At 39.8% G+C, this 25,920-nt stretch overlaps 1 protein-coding gene across 12 annotated transcripts in view; it reads left to right on the forward strand.

Annotated features, from left to right (window-relative positions):
• Positions 1-24,389: 24,389 nt before the first annotated feature.
• FAM172A (family with sequence similarity 172 member A) overlaps positions 24,390-25,920 on the forward strand; it is a 571,031-nt gene continuing 569,500 nt past the window's right edge. For 6 of the 12 annotated variants that reach the window (XM_053586640.1, XM_053586624.1, XM_053586676.1 and 3 more), the window contains exon 1: positions 24,412-24,550. Coding sequence is in view for 1 of the 12 variants with exons in the window: in XM_053586608.1 (XP_053442583.1) it covers positions 24,708-24,711 (4 nt within the window). In the remaining 11 variants the exon portion in view is untranslated. The other 6 variants (XM_053586662.1, XM_053586669.1, XM_053586608.1 and 3 more) reach the window with 4 other exon arrangements.

Below are 25,920 nucleotides of genomic sequence, written 5' to 3' on the forward strand. Positions count from 1 at the left end.
ACCATTAACTAAGATAAACTCTCACTGGATCAAAGATTTAAACTTAAGACATGAAACTATAAAAATACTTGAAGAAAATCAGCCTGGGTGAATATTTTATGAGGAGGACTCCCCAGGCAATTGAAGCAGTATCAAAAATACACTACTGGGACCTGACCAAACTAAAAAGCTTCTGCACAGCCAAGAACATAGTGAGTAAAGCAAGCAGACAGTCCTCAGAATGGGAGAAAATATTTGCAGGTTATACCTCCAATAAAGGTCTAATAACCAGAATCCACAGAGAACTCAAATTTATTAGCAAGAAAAGAACACCGGACCCCATTTCAGGGTGGGCAAGGGACTTAAAGAGAAACCTCTCTAAAGAAGACTGATGCAAAATCTACAAACACATGAAAAAAAGCTCATCATCCTTAATCATCAGAGAAATGCAAATCGAAACTACTCTGAGATACCACCTAACCCCAGTAAGAGTAGCCCACATAACAAAATCCCAAAACCAGAAATGTTGGCGTGGATGTGGAGGAAAGGGCACACTTCTACACTGCTGGTGGGAATGCCCACTAATATGTTCCTTCTGGAAGGATGTTTGGGGAATACTTAGAAACCTAAAAATAGACCTGCCATTCGATCCTATAATTCCTTTACAAGGTTTATACCCAGAAGAGCAAAAGTCACAATATAACAAAGACATCTGTACCAGAATGTTTATTGCAGCCCAATTCATAATTGCTAAGTCACGGAAGAAGCCCAAGTGCCCATCGACCCACGAATGGACTAGCAAATTGTGGTACATGCATACCATGGAATACTACGCAACCTTAAATAAAAATGGAGACTTTACCTCTTTCATGTTTACATGGATGGAGCTGGAACATATTCTTCTTAGCAAAGTAAGTCAGGAATGGAAGAAAAATTATCCAATGTACTCAGCCCTACTATGAAGCTAAATTTTAGTTTTCATATGAAGACTATAACCCAACTATAGCACAAGACTATGGGGAAAGGGCCAAGGAAGGGGAAGGGAGGGGGGAGGTTTTGGTGGAGGGAGGATAATGGGTGGGGCCACATCTATGGTGCATCTTAGAATGGGTACAGGCGATTGCACTAATGTACACAGCTATGATTTAACAATAAAAAAAGATATAAGTTAAAAAAATCAAAATGCTTTTGGTATGAATTCTGCGAAGATGGCTGACTGGTAGCAACCTTCAGCAGAGGCTCCTGACCAGAGGGAGAAAAACTGTATAGAATCAGACTCTATGAATCCATGGTGGGGAGCTAAGCCAAGAAAGAAGTTCAGCAAGCTGTAACTCCAAAGAAGAGATTCGAGAAAAGAGATTACAGGTACAAAGCCTATCCACTAGAGGATGGGAGACCTCTCCTCCAAGCAGGAGGCCAGCCGCAGGCTATCTAGGGAACAAAAGACCTCTCATTTTACCTCACTGGAGAGACCTGCTAAACTCCACGTCTCTTTCTCCAGGGAGGTCCCACTTATGAACCTAGACACTACCCCACCAGGCATAAAATTGAACAGATATTTTCCCCACAAGTTCAAAGTCCCAGTCTACCCTTCTCACCTGCATGGTGGTCTGAAGTTCTGCCCCCTGCAGAGCACAGAGTGTTGTTCTTTTCCTGAGAGATCTGTGCATAGTGTGGACTGCCAAACATCAAGATGGAATCTGTGACTAACAGTGGAGAAAGAGGGTGTGGGAAGAAAGGGACAGTCGGTGGGAGGAGGAGCAGTCCCCTGGTTATGACTATGCCTGGCCAGTGGTGGTGTTGTCCCTCGGTATGGGCTGTGTCCGGCAGGAGGGGGAGCAGACCCCCTGGCTCTGATGGCACCCACAGCATGAGAGTGTTTGCCCCATGTGGACTGAGTTTGGCAGGCAGGACTGGTCCCCAGCCCCTACTGGGCCTGGGAGCAAAGGCTTATCCTGTGGGGACTGAGACCTGAAGTCAAAGGTGTGGTACTCTGACTCCAACAGAACCCTGGAGCAGAGTCTTGCTGGGTGTGAGCCAAGACCTGAGGACAAGGGCGTGGTACCCTGTCTCCACTGGCGCCGCTAAGCAGAGGCTTATTGGGTGAGGGCTGAGACCTGTGGGTGGGGTGTGGTGCCCTGACTCCAACACAGCCTGTGAACAGAGGCTTGCCAAGCAGTGAACTAAGACTTGCAGGTGGGGGCATAGTTTCCATACTCCAACTGGTCTGGAAAGCAAAGCCTTGCTGGGTATGGACTGAGACCAGTGGGTGGGGGCATGACCCCTGGCTCCAACTGGGCCTGTGAGCAGAGAAGGAGACAGCAGTGTGGACTGAATCTGGTGGGTGGGAGTGTGGATCCCTGGCTCCAATTGTGCTGTTGGAGACCCTTGAATCCTGCTCTGTTGAGCAGGGTTTGCACTGCCTCAGACAATGTAATTGGAACTTGTGTCTGGGGCTGTCCACTCAGGGATGTTCAGAGGTTGACCTTCGAAGTTCTGTAGTGGAAAAGAACTAAAGGGTGGGGGCTGGGCACTGCAGCTGTTTGTATCTTTTCACAGCCGAGATTTAAACATAACACTGTGGCTTCTTCAGATAGGGTAGAGGTGGGATGATATCAAAACAGAGCTAGCTTGTACTATCTCACCAAGTAGCTCCTCAGAATCTCCGGCCAAAACTCTGCAAGGGGGCTTTGTAAGGTTGTAGGAGATAAGTCACAATTGCAAAGCCTAGCACTTTGGTAAGGGTCTGCCTCTATTACCTGGGAATCCCAATTCTATCTCACCCTACCAGTTCTAATAACCAAATAGTGGAAAATAAACATGGTACGGGCACAACAGAAGAACTCTGGCAACATGAATAACCAGAGTAGATCAAAGCTCCCTCCCGCAAGAAATGACAAAGGAAATACAACTGAAGATATCATGCATAGACAAATGGCTGCAATGTCAGAAATTGATTTCAGAATATGGATGGAAAATAAGATGAATAGAATGGAAGAAAAGATAGAAATTCAATTCCAAAGAGTAGTGCTAAAGTTGTCTCAAGATATTAATGAATTCAAAGCCCAAATTGTCAAAGATATGGACATAATGAGAAAAGAGATAGCAGAGCTCAAGAAAACAAAAAAATTAGTTGAAGACCTCCAAAATACAGTAGAATCCCAAGTTGACCAGGCAGAACAAAGGATCTCTGAAACTGAAGACAAAGCTTTTGAACATTCCCAAATGCTCGAAGAGGCAGACAAATGGAGAAGAAAACCCGATAATTCCCTGAAAGAGTTGTGGGATCACTCCAAAAGATCAAACATTCATCTTATAGGAATTCCAGAAGGAGAAGAGGATGGTTCTAAAGGTACAGATGCTCTACTCCAAGAGACTTTGGAGGAGAATTTCCCAAGCATTTCAAGAGATACAGAACTTCAGATAGCAGACAGCTTCAGAACCCCAGCAAAGGGAGAAATATCAGAATGACTGCAGATCTCTCAGCCAAAATGCTTCAAGCCAGAATAGGATGGTCATCAACCTCCAATCTCCTAAAAAAAAACAACTTCTGCCCCAGGATCCTGTATCCAGCTAAACTGAGTTTCATTTGTGATGGAGAAATAAAATACTTTAATGATATACACATGGTGAAGAAATTTGCCATAACTAAACCACCTCTCCAGGATATTCTCAGACCCATCCTCCACAATGACCAGTGCAATGCTCTACCTACAAAGTAAAGTCACCTAGAAATTTTTGAAAAAAAACAAACTTCCACAGTGATGAAAGGATTAAAAATGTCCACTGGACATCTGAAAATCACGACACACAAAACACAACCAGGCTTATCAATTCTCTCAATTAATGTGAATGGTTTAAATTGTCTTCTAAAGAGGCCCAGTCTGGCTGACTGGATATATAAACTCAGACCGAATATCTGCTATATATAAGAATCTCATCTTATCTTAAAGGATAAAAATAGACTCAGGGTAAAGGGATGGACTTGTATATTACAGGCAAATGGAAAACAGAAAAAAGCAGGGGTTGCAATTTTAGTAGCAGATACAATTGGCTTTAAACCAACAAAGATAAAGAAAGACAAGGAAGCTCACTACATATTTGTCAAGGGAAACACCCAACATGAAGAGATTTTGATAATTAACATTCATGCACCCTACAAGAATGCTCCTCAATCATAAAGCAGACCCTAATGGATATGAACAACTTGATATCTTCCTGCACTATAATAGTCAGAGATTTTAACACCCCTTTGACAGTTTTGAATAGATCCTCCAAGAAGAAACTAAACAAAGAAATTGTAGACTTAAATCTGACCTTAGAACAAATGGATGTTACAGACTTCTATAGAACATTTCACCCTAATAAAACTGAATATACATTCTTCTCATCAGCCCATAGGTCATCCACCAAAATAGATCATATCCTTGGACACAAGTCTAACCTCAGCAAATTTAAAAGCATAGAAATTATTCCTTGTATCTTCTTGGTGCACCATGGAATAAAAGTTGAAGTCAACAACAAGAATCTTCAAACTCAAACAAAGCCATGGAAACTAATCTTAGGCTGAATGATAGCTGGGTCAAAGATGAGATTAAGAAACAAATCACCAAATTTTTGGAACAAAATGACAATGAAGACACAAATTATCAAAACCTGTGTGATACTGCAAAGGCAGTCCTAAGAGGGAAATTTATAGCATTGGATCCCTTCATCAAGAAAACTGAAAGAGAGGAAGTCAATAACTTAATGGATCATCTCAAGCAACTGGAAAAGGAAGAACATTCCAACCCCAAACACAGCAGAAGAAAAGAAATAACCAAAATTAGGGCAGAACTAAATGAAATTGTAAACAAAAGAATCATTCAGAAGATTAATGAAACAAAAGGTTGGTTTTTTGAAAAGATTAACAAAATTGGTAAACCTTTGGCCAACCTAACCAGAAATAGAAAAATAAAATCTCTAACATCGTCTATCATAAATGATAAAGGAGAAATAACAACAGACACTTCAAAAATTCAAAAAATCTTCAATCATTACTACAAAAATCTCTATTCCCAGAAATACGAAAATCTGAAGGAAATGGACAAATACCTGGAAGCACACTACCTTCCTAGACTCAACCAGAGAGAATTAGATATCTTGAATAGATCACTGAAATAGCATCAACAATAGGACATCTCCCTAAAAAGAAAAGTTTGGGACGAGATGGCTTCACATTCGAATTCTATCAAACCATTCAAGAGGAACTAGTACCTATATTATACAGCATTTTCCAAAGCATAGAAAAAGAAGGAATACTTCCCAACATATTCTATGAAGCAAACATCACCCTGATTCCCAAACAAACAAAGGAAAGGATCCAACAAAGGAAGAAAATTATAGACCAATAGCATTAATAAATATTGATGAAAAAATATTCAATAAGATCCGAAACAGAATTCAACAATGCATCAAAAAAATTATACACCATGATCAAGTTGGCTTTATTCCAGGGTTACAGAGTTGGTTCAACATAAGCAAATCTATAAATATAATACATCACATCAATAAAATAAAAAACAAAGACCATATGATTCTCTCAATTGATGCAGAAAAAGCCTTTGATAATTTCCAGCATCCTTTCATGATCAGAACATTTACAAAAATAGGCATAGATGGGACATTTCTTAAGCTGACAGAGGCCATCTACAGTAAACACACAGCCAATGTCATATTGAATGGTGTAAAATTGAAAACATTTCCACTCAGATCAGGAATGAGGCAAGGATGCCCACTGTCTACCCTGCTATTCGACATAGCAATGGAAGTCTTAGCCATAGCAATCAGGCAAGAGAAGGCAATCAGGGTATCCATATAGAGTCAGAGGAGATCAAACTCTCACTCTTCACCGATGATATGATTATTATACCTGGAATATCCCAGGGACTCAATTTCAAAACTCTTAGAAGTGAGATCAAGAAATACAGTAGTGTCTCAGGCTACAAAATCAATACTTACAAATCAGTAGCTTTTAGATACGCCAATAATAATCAAGCTGAAAAAACAATCAAGGGCTCTATTCCTTTTACAATAGTGCCAAAGAAGATGAAATGTCAGGGAATTTATCTAACAAAGGATGTGAAAGATCACTATAAAGAGAACTATGAAACTCCAAGAAAAGAAATAGTTGAAGATGTTAACAAATGGAAAAACATACCATGCTCATGGCTAGGAAGAATCAACATTGTTAAAATGTCCATACTACCCAAAGCATATACAGATTTAATGCAGTCCCTTTTAAAGCACCCTTGTCACACTTTAAAGAACTGGAAAAAATAGTACTTCATTTCAGATGGAATCAGAAATAACCTCATATAGCAAATATATTACTCAAAAATAAGAACAATCAGGAGGCATCACATTACCAGACTTCAGGCTATACTATAAAACTATGGTGATCAAAACAGCATGGTAGTGGCAGAAAACAGAGAGGTAGATTTATGGAACAGAATAGAGAACCAAGAGATGAACCCAGCTACTTCTCGTCATTTGATCTTCAACAAGCCTATCAAAAATATTCAGTGGGGGAAAAACTCTCTATTTAACAAATGGTGCTGGGTGAACTGGCTGGTGACTCATAGAAGACTGAAACTGGACCCCCACCTTTCACCAGTAACAAAAATTGATTCTCACTGGATAAAAGATTTAAACTTAAGACATGAAACTATAAAAATACTAGAAGAGAATGCACTTGAAGAAATGGACTTGGGAGAATATTTTATGAGGAGGACCCCTGAGCACTTGAAGCAACACCAAAAATACATTACTGGGATCTGATAAAACAAAAAGCTTTTGCACAGCCAAGAGCACAGTAAATAAAGCAAACAGACAACCTTCAGAATGGGAGAAGATTTTTGCAGGTTATGCTTCTGACAAAGGTCTGATAACTAGACTCTACAGAGAACTCAAACTAATCAATAAGAAAAGAACAAATAACCCCATTTCTATGTGGGCAAGAGACTTGAACAGAAAATTCTCTGATGAAGACAGTCTCATAGCCTACAAACACATGAAAAAATGCGCATCATCCTTAATCATGAGAAAAATGCAAATCAAAACCACTTTGAGATATTATGTAACTCCAGTAAGATTAGCCCACATTACAAAATCCCAAAACTATAGATGTTGGCATGGATGTGGAGAGAAGGGAACCCTTCTACACTGCTGGTGGGAATGCAAGCTAATACAACCCTTTTGGTAGGAAGTTTGGAGAACACTCAAGGAACTAAAAGTAGACATACCATTGGATCCTGCAATTCCTCTACTAGGCATATACGCAGATGATCAACAATTATTTTTACAACAAAAACATTTGCACCAGAATGTTTATTGAAGCCCAATTCATAATTGCCAAGACATGGAAACAGCCCAAGTGCCCATCAACCCATGAATAAATTAACAAATCATGGTATATGTACACCATGGAATATTATGCAGCCATAAAAAAGGATGGAGACTTCACATCTTTTATGTTTATGTGAATGGAGCTGGAAGATATTCTAAGTAAAGTATCTCAAGAATGGGAAGAAAAAGTATCCAATGTACTCAATACCACTATGAAATCAATATGTAATCACCTACACATTCATATGAATGGCAAAACGTAACTATAGTCCAGAAAGTAGAAGGGAAGAGAAGAGAGAGGGGAGGGGAAGGGGGCATATGGGGGAGGAAGGGTATTTGGCGGGACCTCACCTAATGTGCATGATGCAATGGTACATTTCAGAACTATTAAGAAATGAGTATAATTGTGATGGATGTGTTACTTAGTTCAATGTAAGCATTTCACATTGTATATCAAAGCAGTACCCTGAACCCCATAAATGCATCAATTTACAAAGTTATGATTTAATAAAAAATATTAATAATGAAAAATAGAAATGCTTTTGGTGAATCCCTAGGATTTTTATTTTCCCCTTTTGTTGTTCATTTCAGGGAATCTTTTGATTTCCATCTTAATTTCATTATTGACCCCTAAATCATTCACTAGCAGGTTGTTTAATTTCCATGAGTTTGTGTAAAATTGAGTGTTTCTCTTGTAGTAGATTCCTAGTTTTATTCTACTATGGTCTGAAAAGGTACATGACTATATTTAGATTTTAAAAAATTTCTTGAAACATGCTTTGTGGCCTAAGATATGTTCAATCTTGGATAATGTCCTCTGGGTTGATAAGAAGAATATATATTTAGTATTGTGTGTGTGTGTGTGTGTGTGTGTGTGTAATGTTCTATAAACGTCTGTTATGTCCATTTTGTGGGGGATCCCATTCATGAGATCTGATAATTAAATTTGTGAACTCTGCTGAGGCAGGTGGATCACCAGAGCTCAGGAGTTTGAGACCAGCCTGAGCAACAGTGAGACTACATCTCTAAAAAATAGCAGGGCATTGTGGTGGATGCCTATAGTCCCAGCTACTCAGGAGACTGAGTCAAGAAGATTGCTTAAGCCCAAGAGTTTGAAGTTGCTGTGAGCTATGATGCCAGGGTACTCTACCAAGGGCAACAAAGTGAGACTCTGTCCCAAAAGAAAAAAAAAAGTTTGTGAACTCATCCTAGAAAAATTGCTCTACATAATTCATTGCTGAATATCACTATTGTCACCTTCAAAGTAGTCCCCTTCAGAAGCTATACAGTAACTGGTACCTAATCCACCCTTAGAAGCAATTTTAGAACTCTTTCTGGAATGGCCACCAAGGCTGTCATCATATTACCTTAATGTCCTGAATGTCATCAATATATCTTCCTTTCAATAGTTCCTTTGTCTTCAATTAAGGAAAAATGTTACTGGGGGGCAGATCAGGTTAGTAGGGCAGGTGTTGCATTACAATTATTTGTTTTCTGGCTAAAACTTCCTCCCAGACAGTTCTGTGTGAGCTGGTGCACTGTCGTGATGCAAGAGCCACATCTTTCTCATGCCAAGATTTTCAGTTAAGATTTTCTTGTTTCTCTACCAATGTTTGTTTGGTCTTCTATGCTTCTCACAGTCAGGCAAAGATTTTGATGCATAATTCAAAAAATTTTTGCAACGTTTTCATCAGTTCTACTTGTTACTGGCTGCCCTGACCTTTCTTCTTCTTCTCTCTCTAAGGGGAGAGAAAGCATCCATTTGCATACTGCCATTTTCTTCATGGCATTATCCCCATAAACTTGGAAAAACATGTCCCTGATTTCATTTCCACTCTTTCCAAGTTTAACAAGAAATTTACAAATGTTTGTTTGTTGCTCTAATTCAAGCTCTGACATTTTTGCAGTGACAAATGAAAACATGCAGCAACAATAATGAATGCCATTCAGCAAGACACCACCACAAGTCCACACAAACACAGCTGTGAGACACTGATATCCCACTTATATGAACCTTTACTGAGTTGTTGGTACAGGGCTGCCAATGCAAGCACCTGGTGGCAAGTTCACATAATTAATGTCAGACCATGTAAGCCCAATTTATCTTTTGCTTTGATGATTTGTCCAGCTCTGACAGTGGGGTGTTGAAGTCCCCAGAAATTATGATACTATTTATTTCCTTGCCTAAAAAATGTATACACTTTTTAAGAAAGGAAAAAAACTATTAAAATTCTAATATTCAATATATACTTATAACAAAAGACCAATGCCAGTCACATTGAGTACCTCTTATAGTTATAGAAGTCAAAGATGACTTGACTATTACAAATTTAATAAATGATTTTCCTTTCTTAAAATGGGTGTACATTTGGGGGGTACCTTCTGTGTATTTAGAATTATTACATCTTCTTATTGAATTGCTCTCTTTACCACAATATAATGACCATCTTTGTTTTTCTTTATCATTGTTGGTATAAAGTTACTTTTGTTTGATATTAGAATGGCTATACCTGCTTTCTTTTGGTTTCCATTTGCCTGGAATATATTTTTCACATGCTTTTACATTGGACTTGTGTGTGTCCTTCTGGTTTAAATGTTGTTTCCTGGAAACAGCAGATACTTGGGTTTTGTTTTATCAGCCATTTAGACACCCTATGTCTTTTGAGTGGCATATTTAAAACATTCACATTGATAGACATTAATTGTAGAATTGATATGTGTGATGCTATTCTGCTCTTCATGGTGGGTAGAACCTTATTGCTTTGTTTTCCCTCTTGTGCTATTGTTTTATAAGAGTTGTAAGCATTAGCTTTTTTGGGTTATTGTGCACTGGTAGGTATCTATTGTGCTATTCATGTATAATGCCATTCTAAATATTTCCCGCAGGGCAGGTCTGGTCATGACAAATTCCCTCAGTGTTTGCTTGTTGGAAAAAGACTTAATTTCTCCATGACTTTTGAAACTTAGTTTTGTAGGGTACAAAATTCTAGGTTGGCAGTTGTTCTGTTTGAGAAGATGGAGCCCTACTCCCTTTTAAGATTTCCACTGAGAAGTCTGCTATTAGCCTGAGGGGTTCTCCTTTGTGGGTCAGTCATTGCTTACATCTTGCTGTTTATAGAATTCTCTCCTTCATTTTGACTTTGGCCAGGTTGATTACTATGTGTCTTGAAAATATCCTATTTGTCATGAATCTTCCCACTTTAGATGACCATCTTGTATCTGGATCTCGGGATCTCTGACAATACCAGGTAAGTTTCTCTCAGCAATTCCTTTGAATAGATTTTTCATGTGTTTACTCCTTCTCCTTTCTTGGGGAAAAGAATAATTAAAGTCTTAGTTTGGTTCACATAGTCCCATCTCTCTCTAAGTGATTGCTCAGCCCTCTTTATACTTTTATCTGCCTTGTTAAATGACTGGGTTAGCTCAAGAGCCTTGTCTTCAAGGTCTGAGATTCTTTCTACTCCTTGGTTTAGTCTGTTGCTGAAGCTTTCTGCTGTGTTTATAATTTCCTTAATAACACATTTATTTAAGTCCTATTACATCTTTTCTTACATTATCTAGCTCTTTAGTGACTTTTTCATTAATTTCCTGAAAAAAATTTTGGCTTCTTTCTGTTGATTTTCAACTCTTCAGTTTCATTAATCTTATCTGTCATCTGTATTCTGAATTTCATTCCTGTCATTTCTACAGTTTCCTTGTGGTTGGAGTTCACTACTGTAGTTCCATTGTGATCCCTTAAGGGTGTTGAACAGTTTTGCTTTTATGTGTTTCCAGGGTTCTTTTACTATTTTCTTATATCATCTGAAAGCTCTTTTCCTGACTTAGGGCTAATAGGTTTGCTGGGCATCTGGTCTTTGCTGAGAATTTTCTGCTTAATTAGAAGAGGGAGAGGTATCTAGAAGTAATAGCAGAGAAATAGAAAGAGGGAAGCTCAGGTGTGCAATATATACTGAAAGGACACATTAATAACAGAGGAAAGTAAGTACCAAGAAGAGATTGAAGAATTTATATTGGTCTTAATATCCCGTTTTGGAAGAAGTACCATTGTAACCTTGAAAATGTCATTTTTTTACATAATTATTTAGTGTATGCTTTAAATCACACAATTTCTGTAATACATATTTGCATGTAGCTCATATACTGAACATCATCACTTGGGGAGGGTTGAATAATAAGCAGAAAAATTATTCCCTCCCACCCCCAACTAACTGCACTTCAGACTTGCTTTGTCGTATCTTTACTTCAATCCTCTGCATGGTTTTTGGATCACACTGGGCTATTGTAGAATTTCTCATTTTTTCAGTTATTTAAAAGTCTAACGTCATCTAAATCACTTTAACTGTTTTCTACTTTTATCCCTATCTGTCCATCCCTTAATTCCTTTTTCCTCTCTCTTGTCTTCCACTATTTTTTGCATTCTTTGTTTTATCTTTATTATTATTATTTTGCAGTTTTTTGGCAGAGCCAGGCTTAAACCCGCCACCACTGGTATATGGGGCCGGCATCCTAATCCTTGAACCACAGGCACCACCCTTTATTATTATTTTTTTATTAAATAATAACTTTGTACATTGATGCATTTATGGGGTTCAGGGTACTGTTTTGATACACAACGTGAAATGCTTACATTGAACTAAGTAACATATCCATCACAATTATACTCATTTCTTAATAGTTCTGAAATATACCATTGCATCTTGCACATTAGGTGAGGTCCCCCCAAATACCCTTCCTCCCCAATATGTCCCCCTTCCCCTCCCCTCTCTCTCCTTTTCCCTTCTACTTTCTGGACTATAGTTATGTTTTACCATTCATATGAATGTATAGGTGATTATATATTGATTTTATGGTAGTATTGAGTACATTGGATACTTTCTTTCCCTGTTCTTGAGATACTTTACTAAGAAGAATATCTTCCAGCTCCATCCAGGTAAACATAAAAGATGTGAAGTCTCCATCCTTTTTTATGGCTGCATAATATTCCATGGTGTACATATACCATGATTTGTTAATTTATTCATGGGTTGATGGGCACTTGGGCTGTTTCCATGTCTTGGCAATTATGAATTGGGCTTCAATAAACATTCTGGTGCAAATGTCTTTGTTGTAAAATAATTTTTGATCATCTGTGTATATGCCTAGTAGAGGAATTGCAGGATCGAATGGTATGTCTACTGTTAGTTCCTTGAGTGTTGTCCAAACTTCTTTCCAAAAAGGTCGTATTAGCTTGCATTCCCACCAGCAGTGTAGAAGGGTTCCCTTCTCTCCACATCCATGCCAACATCTATAGTTTTGGGATTTTGTAATGTGGGCTAATCTTACTGGAGTTACATGATATCTCAAAGTGGTTTTGATTTGCATTTTTCTCATGATTAAGGATGATGAGCATTTTTTCATGTGTTTGTAGGCCATGAGCTTGTCTTCATCAGAGAAGTTTCTGTTCGAGTCTCTTGCCCACATAGAAATGGGGTTATTTGTTCTTTTCTTATTGATTAGTTTGAGTTCTCTGTAGAGTCTAGTTATCAGACCTTTGTCAGAAGCATAACCTGCAAAAATCTTCTCCCATTCTGAAGGTTGTCTGTTTGCTTTATTTACTGTGCTCTTGGCTGTGCAAAAGCTTTTTGTTTTATCAGATCCCAGTAATGTATTTTTGGTGTTGCTTCAAGTGCTCAGGGGTCCTCCTCATAAAATATTCTCCCAAGTCCATTTCTTCAAGTGCATTCTCTTCTAGTATTTTTATAGTTTCATGTCTTAAGTTTAAATCTTTTATCCAGTGAGAATCAATTTTTGTTACTGGTGAAAGGTGGGGGTCCAGTTTCAGTCTTCTATGAGTCACCAGCCAGTTCACCCAGCACCATTTGTTAAATAGAGAGTTTTTCCCCCACTGAATATTTTTGATAGGCTTGTCGAAGATCAAATGACAAGATGTAGCTGGGTTCATCTCTTGGATCTCTATTCTGTTCCATAAATCTACCTCTCTGTTTTCTGCCACTACCATGCTGTTTTGATCACTATAGTTTTATAGTGTAGCCTGAAGTCTGGTAATGTGATGCCTCCTGATTGTTCTTATTTCTGACTAATATATTTACCATTTGAGGTTATTTCTGATTCCATCTAAAATGAAGTACTATTTTTTCCAGTTTTTTAAAGTGTGACAAGGGTGCTTTAATAGGGACTGCATTAAATCTGTATATTGCTTTGGGTAGTATGGACATTTTAACTATGTTGATTCTTCCTAGCCATGAGCATGGTATGTTTTTCCATTTGTTAAATCTTCAGATACTTCTTTTCTCGGAGTTTCATAGTTCTCTTTATAGTGATCTTTCACATCCTTTGTTAGGTAATTTCCCAGATATTTTATCTTCTTTGGCACTATTGTAAAAGGAATAGAGCCCTTGATTGTTTTTTCAGCTTGATTATTGTTGGCATTATAAAAGCTACTGATTTGTAAGCATTGATTTTGTATCCTGAGATGCTGCTGTATTCCTTTGATAACTTCTAAGAGTTTTGAAGTTGAGTCCCTGGGATTTTCCAGGTATAAGATCATATCATCTTTGAAGTCTGAGACCCGCAGGTCTCATTTGTCACCCAGTAAGCCTCTGATCACCAGCCTAGCTGGAGACAGGGGACCATGCTGCAGCCCTCAGGTCTTGGTTCGTACCCAGCAAGTCACTGTTCCAGGGTCCTGATGGAATCAGGGGACCATGCCCTTACCCTCAGGTCTCAGTCCATGCCTAGCAAGCCTCTGCTCACAGGCCCAGGAGGGGCTGGACACCAGCCCTGTCTGCTGAACTCAGATTACATGGGGCAACCACTATCCCACCGTGGGTGCCATCAGAGCTAGGGGTTCTGCACCCTGTCCTGCAAGACACAGCCCAAACCAAGGGTCAACCAAGGGTCAAACCACTGGCCATGCATAATCATAATCAGGGGACTGTTCTTTCTCCCGCTGATTGTCCCTTTCTTCCCACACCCTCTTACTTCCCTGTTAGTCACAGATTCTGTCCTGATAGTTGGTGGTCCACACTATGCCCAGATTTCTCAGGAAAAGACTGTGCTCTGCAGGAGGCAGAACTTCAGACTGCCCAGCTAGGGGGAAAGGTAGCCTGGGAGTTTGGACTTGTGGGGGAAAGTGGAAAATATCTATTCAATTTTATGCCTGGTGGGGTGGTGTCTAGGTTCATAAGTGGGACATCTCTGGAGAAAGAGACCTGGAGTTTAGAGGCTCTGTGCAGGGAGGTAAAATGAGCAGTCTTTTGTTCCCTGATCATTCTCAGATAGCCTGCAGCAGGCCCCCTGCTTGGAGGAGGGGTCTCCCATCCTCTAACAGGGGGCCAGTTCACTGTCCCTCAGACTGTTGGAGGGCCAGACTATAGTTTAAAAAAAAAAAAAAACTATGAACAAATTCCTATGCACACTGCACATATCTTATTTTGAAGTAAAAAAACAAAACAGGAACAAATATAATCACACTGCCTAATGTGGCCCACGGGCCGCAGTTTGAGGACCCCTGCATAGCTTTGTACCTGTAATTTGTTTTCTTGAATCTCTTCCTTGGAGTTACAGCTTGCCGAACTCCTTTCTTGGCTCAGCTCCCCACCTTTAGCTTCATAGAGTCTGATTCCATCCGATTTTTCTTCCTCTGCTCAGGAGCCTCTGCTGAGGGTTGCTACCAGTTGGCCATCTTCCCCTTGTCTGCCTTCTTTGATTTTAATTGAGCATTTTATATGATTCTAGTTTCAATCTTGCCTTAGCATATTAGACTTCTTTCTTCCTTTTTAAAGTGGTTGCCCCGAGAATTTGCAATATACATTTACAACTAGTCCAAGTTCACTTTTAAATAATACTATTATCATTTCATAGGTAGTGCAAATACCTTAAGTATACTTAATACCTCTTGTCACATATAATGTTGCTGTCATTAATTTTATTTAAGCATAAGGTACAATCTCAGCACATATTGCTGCTATTATTATTATTTTGAACAGACTTATGATCTATTAGATCAATAAAAACAAGACATTAAAGATTTTATTATTATTATTTTGAACAGACTTATGATCTATTAGATCAATAAAAACAAGACATTAAAGATTTTATTTTTCCTTCATTTGTCTCTTCTCTGAACCTCTTTCTTTCTTCATGCACAGCTGAGTTTCTGACCTATATCTTTCCATCTCTAAAACACTTAACATTTGTTGCAAGGCATATCTAGTGGCAACAAATTTCCTCAATTTTTGTTTCTCTGAGAATGTCTTTATTTCTCCACTTTGGCAGGGTAATTTTACTGGATACAGAATTCTTGGATAGTGAACTTTTCTTTTCAGTTAAGTTCAGTGTAATTCTTATTCTTTTTCCTTTTTAGGTAATGAGGATTAATTTACTTTGGCTTCTTTCAAAATTTCTTTTATCTTTGATTTTTTTAAAGGATCAAATATAATGTCCCTAGTGTGTAGAATCTATCTATCTATCTATCTATCTATCTATCTATCTATCTATCTATCTATCTATCTATCTTTCATCCTGTCTGGAGTTCTCTGAGATTCCTGGACCTGAGGGTTTGTATCTGTCATTACTGTTGGAAAATTGTCAGCCTTATTAGTTCAAATACTTCCTTTCTTACTTTTTCTCTTTCTTCTCCTTCTTTTTTTTTTTTTTTTTTTTTTTTTGGCGGAGGCTGGGTTTGAACCCGCCACCTCCGGCATATGGGACCAGCGCCCTACTCCTTGAGCCACAGGTGCCGCCCTTCTTCTCCTTCTTGTTTCCCTATTATGCATATGTTATACCTTTTGCAACTGTCCCACAGTTCTTGGGTATTCTGTTCCATTTTTTCTTTTTATCTTTGCATTTTAGTTTTAGAAGTTTCTATCGGCATAGCTTCAGGCTCAGGGAATCTTTCTTTGTCTGAGTTCAGTTTCTAATGAGCTCACCAAAAACATTCTTTGTTTCTGTTACATTGTTTTTTATTTCTAGTATTGCTTTTTTTTTTTTTTTTGTAGAGATAGAGTATCACTTTGTCTCCCTCAGTGGAGTGTCATGGCATCGCAGCTCATAGCAACCTCCAACTCCTGGACTTAGGCGATTCTCTTGCCTCCTGAGTAGCTGGGACTACAGGTGCCTGCCACAATGTCCAGCTATTTTTTTGTTGCAGTTTGGCCAGGGTCAGGTTGGAACCTGCCACCCTTGGTATATGGGGACGGTCTCCTACCCACTGAGCCACAGGGGCTGCCCAGGATTTGAAATGTTTCTAGTACCAAGAGTCCCAGCATAGGCCTGACCCAGAAGCATGGCTACAAAGAAGGGGTGCCTGTTCTGTTTTGCCTCAGTTCCTCCACCTTTACTCATCTTGTCCTATACTCATAATATTACTTTGAGGTCTTCAGGGTCAGTTCAGGGGTGGGAGCAAAAGGCTCTTTTTGTCCTTTCTGTAGCAAATGCCCAAATGCTGGTGCTTTCTGTCATTAGGTACTTTATTATAATTTTGGAGATTCACACCACATCCAGGAACTCTACTACCACCATTCCCTGACACATAGCATGAATTTTCATACAGCTCACAGTTCCCAAGCAGCCTCTCTTCTACTGGCGTATCTTACACAAACTCCTTCTGCTGGCCAGCTAGCTTCTCCTTTCTTTTTTTCTAGTAGAGTTGATTCTCTTCTTTTTCTGAAACAGTTATGCCTCTGTGTTGTGGGTTGAATTGTGTCTCACACAAAAGATACACTGAAGTTCTTCCTAATTCCTAGTACCTCAGCATTGGACTTCTTTGGGAATAATCTCACTACAGAGGTAATCAAGTTACACTTACACCTATTAGGGCAGACATAATCCAACATGACTGGTATTCCTATGAAAAAGAAGAATTCATACACAGCGACAAGCACCCAGAATGCTGGGGGTGCCTGGAGGCAGAGACAGACATTTGTAAGCACAAGAGCATCAGAGATTGCCAGCAAACCACCAGAAGGTAGGCATGGAACAGATTTTCCCTCATATCCATCAGAAAGAACCAGCCCTGCCACAACCTTGATCTTGGACTTCCAGCCACAGAATTATGAGAAAATAAATTTCTCTTGTTTCAGCCACTGAGTTTGAGATAATTTGTTATGGCAGTCTGACCAGACCAATACACCCAGCAATGTTCCATCATGCCCACCAGCTGTTGGGAAAACTTGATGGCTTTTATCTCCTTATTGTCTCATCACGGACACCCTCAGCTAGTTTCTTGTTTTTTAAATATTTCCAGAGAAGACAGGCAGCTACTCAGCTTTGTGATTGTCATTTATCAAACTCAAAGGTTATTGGTCAAGTTCTTCCTCATCCCTTCTAAAAAGTCTCTCATCACCCTCTTCCTCAACAGAGGCATGGAGTATCCAGGGGCCAGGATCATGCAGGATCTTATAGACTATAAAAGCAGTTTGGATTTTGTTCTATTTGGGTAAGAATGCTATTAGAGATTTTGAAGAGAGCCAGATGTGGCTGTAATGCCAGTATTTGAGAGGATCATGCTGTAATTCCAGTATTTGGGAGACTGAGGCAGGAGGATTGCCTGAGGCCAGCAGACTTCAACAGAGCAAGACCCCATATCTACAAAAAATAATAATTAAAATAATAGTCAGGCATGGTGGTGCATTCCTGTAGCCTGTGCTACACAGGCAGCTAAGGCAGGAACATTGCTCTAGCCCAGGAATTTGAGGATACAGTGAGCTATGATCATGCCACTGCATTCCAACTTGGGCAAAAGGGTAAGACTATGTCTCAAGAAAAAAAAGTGACATGTTCTGTTTTGAATTTTTTTTAAGAGATGGGGTCTGGCCCTGTAATTCAGGCTGCTGGAGTGCAGTGGTGCCATTGATCATGGCTTGCTGATCCCCGGGCTTAAGTTACCCTCCCGCCTCCGCCTGCACAATATCTGAGACAACAGGCACATGCCACCATGGCCAGCTAATTTTCAACTTTTTTTAGAGATGGAATCTCATTATGGTGTCCAGGATGGTTTCAAACTCCTGGCCTCAAGTGCTCCTCTCACCTCAGCCTCCCAAAGTGCTGGGATCACAGGCATGAGCCACTGCACCTCGCTTGATTTGAATTTTGAAAAGATTTCTATAGTTTCCTGTTGGAGACTAGATTGCAGGGAGACACAAATAGAAGCATGTAGAACAATTAAGACTTGAATTTAGAATCCAGTGTGGACTAGAATGGTAGCAGGATGATGAAAATTGGTTAGATTCAAGTTAGCTTTTCAAGAGAGAACCAACAGATTTTGCTGGGGAGTTGGATGTGAAATGCAAGAGAAGACAGAATCAGAGGACAACCTGAACAATTAGGGTGAACCCATTTACTGGATGAGGAGATATGCAACAGGAATAGCTTTGGAGATGGAAAATAAAGAGTTTGTAATGCATATTAAATATTTTAGTAGATATGTTGAATGAGAAGTTAAATATGTGGAGAAACGTAACAAATTTGGAGTGGATGTGGATATTTGGAAACTATCAGCATCGTGATCCCCCATAAGAGACAGTGAAGGGAACAAATGAGATGACCTCAGGCATGAGGTCAGACAAGAAGGGAAGACATCTAGGGCACATTAACATTTAGAGATCAGGAAGAATCCGGCAAAGCAAACTCAGATTTCAGAAAAGTCAAATTAAAGAAAAGAGTTTCAAGTTGAAAGGAGGAGGATGTGATGATATCCATTGCTGCTGAATGGTTAAGTGTGATGAAGAACATGAGTGGCGCATGGAATGATTAGGACTGTTTCCATTCCGAGATATCTGCACACAAAATTTCCTTTAGTTCTAACATTTAAGCCAGCTCATAAGTCTAACATTGGAACATGTATAAGAGTAAAAGATCTAGAGTACATGTATAATGTCATGTATTCTGTACTTGGTGGACCATTTGGGGGATTTTCATGGTTAATTATACTATTAGAATTTTTTTCATAAAGGATGAATTTAGGACCACACCTCTGTGAGTGATGCAGGGCTGTTTCAAATCTATCCTATTACTATTCAGCGGATAGGACAAAGAGCAGGGTCATACAGGCTATCCTGCCTGTAATTCCAGTATTTGGGAGGCCGAGGCATGAGGATTGCAACAACCCCTTTTTGTTGTTTTGTCTTTCTGGAGATAACATGAAAGCTCATACCATTTTCTCCTCCCTTTCTATGAACTAATGGTAAGAAATATTTAAAGGAGTTTCCTGAATAGAAAATGGAAAGGCTCTATGGGGCAAAATGGAAGGAACTGGTATCTGTACTGATTCAAACAAACCATCTTTTCCTGATGATTTAAGTAGGCTCCCAGTGACTTAATCGTCATTTCCCTTTTCTTTTGCCTGCAACCTCCCACCCAAATAAAAATTATATAGGAGAGCTTGCCAAATATTTTGTAGTACAGAATTTACTCTTTCCAAAACAGAGTTCTGGGGCCTGTGGCCTCAGATTCTGGAAGATAATCTATGCCATGTCTGATAGCAGCATCTTTGTTTAGGACAGAGACTGGTGATGTCCTGTTGTCTTGGGATAGAGGCTCCCATTATAGAAAGACCAATCATGTGACTTAGAATGAAAGCTTTGGGGTCATGTGGTCTTTGACCTGGAGACTGGGCAATTAATGAATCAATTATGTCTCTGTAATTCTGATGTTAAAGCTCTGATGAACTCCTCTAGTGTGATGCAGAGATGTTGGAAGGGTAATGTGATCCTGACTCCACTGGGAGATGGTAACAAAAGCACCACATTGGTGTCCTCCCGACTTGACTCTGGCCTGCGTGCTTCCTCCCTTTGCTAAATGTTAATCTATACCCTTTCCTTGTAATAAACTGTAACTAAGAGCATAACAGCTTTCAGTGTCATCTTTGAGAACTTCTATCAAATAGTCAGACCTGAGGGTGTTTGGGGAACGCCCTCCCCATACTTGCAATTGTTATCTGAAATGAGAGAAGCTTTGGTAACTATGCTTTCAAACCATGCAATTTGTCTACCTCTAGGTAAATATTTAAATCTACAAATTGAATTGTCCCTACAACAAATTAAAAGCTATTTTACTTTCAAAATTTAAAACTCTCAAATATGTTTTGAACACTGATATTTTACCTTTTCTCATTAAAAAAAATCCAGGTACCTAGATGAATAATAGATGAATAGTAGAATGATAGGGAGTTGTTTCAAGGAAGAATAGTTCTGATTCTTTGTTCTTACTTTATTGGACTTACTGTGCTACACTTCTACATACTGTCTTAGTCCATCTTCCGCTGCTATAAGAGAATACTACAGACCAAGTAATTTAAAAAGCAAAGAGATTTACTTGGCTTACAGTTCTAGAGGCTGGGATGCCCAAGATCTAGGTGCTGTATCTGGTGAGGTTGGAAGGCATCACATGGGAGACAGGGTGAGAAAGGGTGGCAAGAGTCCATAAGACAGAGTGAAAATAAGGGAGGGTCAAACCTACCTTTAATCAGGAGCACATTTCTGTGATAACTAAAACACTCGCACAATAACAGCATTAATGTCTTTAGGAGGATAGAGCCCCCAGGGCCTAATCACCTCTTTATGGCCCCACATCTTAATACTGTAATAATGACAATAAAGTTTCCCACTCAAAAACTTTAGGGGGACACATTCAAACCACAGCACATCCTGGGCAGTGCCTGTGGCTCAGTGGGTAGGGCATATCCTGAGGGGTGGTAGGTTCGAACCCAGTCCTGGCCAAATTGCAACAAAAAAATAGCCAGGCATTGTGGCAGCTGCCTGTAGTCCCAGCTACTCGGGAGGCTGAGGCAAGAGAATCTCCTAAACCCAGGAGCTGGAGGTTGCTGTCAGCTTTGACGCCATAGCATTCTACCAAGGGTAATAAAGTGAGACCCTGTCTCAAAAAAAAAAATACAAACAAAAAACCACATCACATCCTTGCTTGAGCTTGGGCAAGGACAAGAATGTTACCTGATTCTCTAAATTTAAGTCAAAATCCAGGCCTCATCCCTATATACCCTGTTTCCCCGAAAATAAGACATCCTCCGAAAATAAGACCTACTTACAGGAAAGATAAGACATCCCCTGAAAATAAGACCTAGCGCATCTTTGGAAGCATACCTTGAAATAAGACACTGTCTTATTTTCGGGGAAACAGGGTAGTTGGTTAATGCGGACAGAGCTTTGCTTTTAGCATCTAACCAAAAATGTTTTTCATAATAAATTTGTTTGAGCTGCCAAAATGTTGGAGCCAAATTCTAGTCATGGTAAGTGGGTTTAAATTTTATTTTTAACTTTAATAAACATGCAGTCTTGAGCATACATTTGTGGGTGTTATGTAGTGTGCTGAGATCATTTGATGTGAAGATTAGGGGTAGACTGATAAAAAGATAGATCCCCAAGAAGGTGATATGGAATAGGAAGGGGAAATGCCAAAAATGTAAATATAATATAAGGGCATTTCTTAAATCGCCTAATGATCAAAGACGGATCAGTTGTTATCTAGGAGGTAACAAATTCTCTTTCCTTTTTTTTTTAAATCTCGATAAGACTTTAAAGTGCAAGAGAAGAGAGGTGGGAAGAGAAGCTGGAGCTTCTAGCTTCCCAGGAGATACATAAATTAAAAGAATAAGTGAACAAACTAGCGTGTGCAGCTTAGATGATTGTGGTTGAAATGAGGGAAAACGTTTGCACTATATATGTAGTAATCACTGTAATGGTTCCTCTTAAACCACAGAAGGCTGCTGAAATTAAAACAAACACTTAAACCCACACACAATTGTCACTGCTTTTCCTCCTTTCTTTATAGAAGACATTTTTGTGGCCAGCTAAGCTTACCATTTAAGGACAGTGAGGGGAGAAAAGGGGTCATCTGGTTTCATCACATAATCTCTTCATTCTTGATTCTGACATTTTTTAGGCAGGACTGGACTTGAAAGGATAATTACCCATTGGTTGTTTTACAGTGTATTAGCTTATTTTGCTGAATAGCACATCATTCCAAAATTTACTGACTTAAAGTAACAACTATCGTTTTTATTATCTCAAATTTCTTCTGTGGGTCAAGAATTCAGAACAGGACACAGTGGGGAGGGCTTGTCTTTGCTTTATAAAATTTGGCACCCCAGGTAAAAGACTTGGGGATTGGAATACTCTTAAAGTTCATTCATTCCTATGTGGGTCTTGCTGGAATTGTTGTCTGAAAAGACTCATATGTTTGTTCAAAAGTGAACTGTTTACTACTGAACAAAGTATATCCCCCAAATTCTTGAGTGGGGCTCTATCCTGTAAACATTGAAAGATAATGTCACTCTTTTGACCAATTTCCACGTTTTGTATCAACATTGGTACATTCTATTAACTAAAACTTTACACTTTTTTTTTTTTGCTGTTTTTGGCCAGGTTTGGGTTTGAACCCACCACCTCCAGCATATGGGGCCAGCACCCCACTCCTTTGACCCACAGGCACCGCCACCCTAAAACTTTATACTTTTTATTCAGATTTTCCACATACATTCTTTTTCTGTTTCAGGATCCCACATTAAAGTTAGTCTCTTTAGGCTTATCTTGGCTCTGACAGGCTCCTCTAAGCTGACAGTTTCTCAGACTTTTCTTGTTTTCCATGACCTTGGCTGGTTCAAGGAGTACCAATCAGATATTTTGTCTGATGTTTTTCTCATGGATAAAGTGGTATTATCAATTTTGGGGAGGCTTATCTTTCTAATAAACTTTATCACTATTGCCAGATTCTACCAAAATAAAAATGCTTCCTTTCACTCTTCTGTTTAACAGTCTTTCAGCTGTCTTGACTGCAGCACAAAATGTGAATTAAGCAGCAGGGCATACAAAGCTTTTCAAAATATGACTGTTTTCCTCTTTAGTCTAAAGTCCCACCCTACAAATCATATGAGTTCTAGCCAGAAATAAAGCCCTAAAAGTCTTGCCATGCCCTGGCTCCATCCAGGCATTCATTTCTGCATAACTTCAATGGATTCTTTTTTGCTCGTAAGAAGACTGCCCCCCATTTCCCACCACTCACAACACTAGGCTCTTGTCCCATACACTTTTCTAAATTTCTAAATTTAGTATTTACCACTGTGTTCATTCATTCAACAAGTATTTATCGTCCACTTTGTGAAAAGGCAGTGCTGTATAGCTGAAGAAATGTGAAAAACGCAAGACAAGGTCACTGCCCTCATGGAGTTTACATATTAGTGGGCAAGGTACACTTGCAAATAAATTAATAGATAACACACTTTTTTTGAAGGAAACAAGTAAGGACCTGAAATTAAGAAATACAAGTAGTATTGGAGTGAAATTTACTTTAGTTTAGGGTCTCCTTTCTGAAGAATAGAAACAGTTGGTAGTTGCTTGTCAGCTACCAACGCTTTCTTCCCCTAAGCTATCCAAGGAGAGAGGTGATCTAACTCAGGAACCTGTGTCCCTAGCACCTAGGTCAGTCTTATTCGTTAAATTAACGGTGTGGAATAAACAAATGGGTTGTGAGTACCATGTAAAAATTAAAAATTAGTTGCCTCCACCGCTCATCCCGGATCCACTCGTAAGACCTTTCAAACTCGTTTCTGGAAAAACAGAACATTAACACTCACAAGATTCCCATTTGAGTCAAGCATTAGTAACAAGAAAACGTTCACCTGTCACCACGATTCAGTATTAACTGCCTACTTTCCATGTCATAATTAAGAGATAAATTTAATCTTCCAAATCTAGATACCCTTGATTTACTGGAGTTGAATGGATTGGATAAACTATGGGAAGTGAGGAATTGGCTGTGAGACATCCCTAGAATAGCTTTTAAAATATCCGCTCGGAGAACGACTCTTCAGGACGGCCTCATCCTCTCAGACTGCCTAAGCAGCCTTCAGAAAGAAGGGCGAGCCGAGCCCGCCCGCGGAGAAGTCCGCCCGCGGAGACCACCCTCAGCGCGCGCGGCTCCTCCCACCCAGCCCACCCAGTGCGGCAGGAACAGGCCCCGCCCATTGCCGGGTTGTCGCCGCTGCGCCGTCGCATGCGTAGTGACGTTTCAGTCGGCTGCAGACCCCGGAAGTGCAACTCGAACTTGGTCGGGGTGCGGATCCCGAGAGGGAAAGTCATAACAACCGCACGAGGGAGTTCGGCTGGCGAGCTGGAAGGCCACGCCTCCTCCCGGCTACCCCCTCAGCCCTGCAGCTGGGGGCAGAGCTCAGGTGAGACCTGCGTTTGCGGCGATGTGAGCTCCAAAGGCAGGCCTGGGTCGAAATCCGAGGAGGGGGCTGGCCTGGGTCGGTCTCTGGCGGGGGCTGGGTACTGGCTGTCAGAACCGCTCCCAGCGGACACCTCGGAGCCACGTCCGGGACCCCGCTGATGGGTAGGTTACCTTTTTCACTCCTGAGGCGAGAGCGACACGTGTGTTGCCTGCGTGACTCTCCTTATGTCTGGGCGTACAGGGCTCTGGTTGTTTCCTAGAGTAATGGGCCCTCCTCCGCTTTGTTGGGACCGTACATATTGAGCTTCGTTGGTTAAAGATTATCTTTTACAAAAAGTGTTACCAACTACCAGCGCTTTACCAGAAGGCATCCACTGAAGACAGATTAAAGTGCAGTTACAAAATGCTCCGAAAACTTGTAAAATACATGAGTTTCTCTTTGTGGGACTTTTTCTGGGATGTAATATGAATTCTGAGTTGAATACTTTTGACTTTGAAAATGGAGTTAAGTAGTAGTCTTTTTCATTCATCCAGGTATTCAGCGTATTTTTCTGCTGCGCCAGGGTGTGTATTTTCTGTTGGGCCAAATAACTGGTTACTTACATTTCTGCTAAACTATTTAATGACCTCCAGTGTCTTTGCATTTGTCAATTTCTTGCAAAACCTCAAAGAAGTTGTAAACGGAAAATTCTGTGGTTTTTGTCTGCAAGTTCCTAGTATGTTTATCAAAATAGGTGCAATGTGGTGTTTGACATACAGTACACGGCACTTTTTTTTTTTTTTGCCTTAAATCACTGTCAGAGACATATCGGTTATCCCACACTGTGAGGAATAGACTATATTTATTTAGTGCTTTTAGAAACTGAGTCAGAGCATTTTTTGACTTGTTAGTTAAGGTCGCAGTGCTAGTACGAGGCTTCTTTCAGATTTTTAAACTTGATGTTCTACTTAACCAGTGAAACCTACATGGAAGGGTTAGGGATGCTCTGGATGGCTATGAGGCTGTGGCTGCTGCAGACGGTATAAAACACGTAGTACCAAGGCCAAGAGGGAAATATGATCTCTAAAGCCATGAGCATCCGTCTATTCATTCATTTAGCAAATATTTACTAGCTGCCTTCAGTGAACTAGGTTGTGTTCCAGGTGCTGGGAAGATAGTAGTGAACAAAACAGAAAGTCTTTGCTCCTGGAGTTTTCATTTCAGGAGAAGGATAATTAACAAATAAATATACAAGAAGTAGTGATAAGAATTGTGAAGAAAAGTAAAGTGACTTCAGGGGAGAGTGAATAAACTGGAGCATGCCATTTTAGATAGTGGTCAAACTCAGCCTCTTTGGCAAGGGGGCGTGTGAGTGGAGAACTGAATGAAGC

Source organism: Nycticebus coucang, chromosome 1 (genome assembly GCF_027406575.1).
Source record: "Nycticebus coucang isolate mNycCou1 chromosome 1, mNycCou1.pri, whole genome shotgun sequence".
NCBI classification, from domain to species: Eukaryota; Metazoa; Chordata; class Mammalia; order Primates; family Lorisidae; genus Nycticebus; species Nycticebus coucang.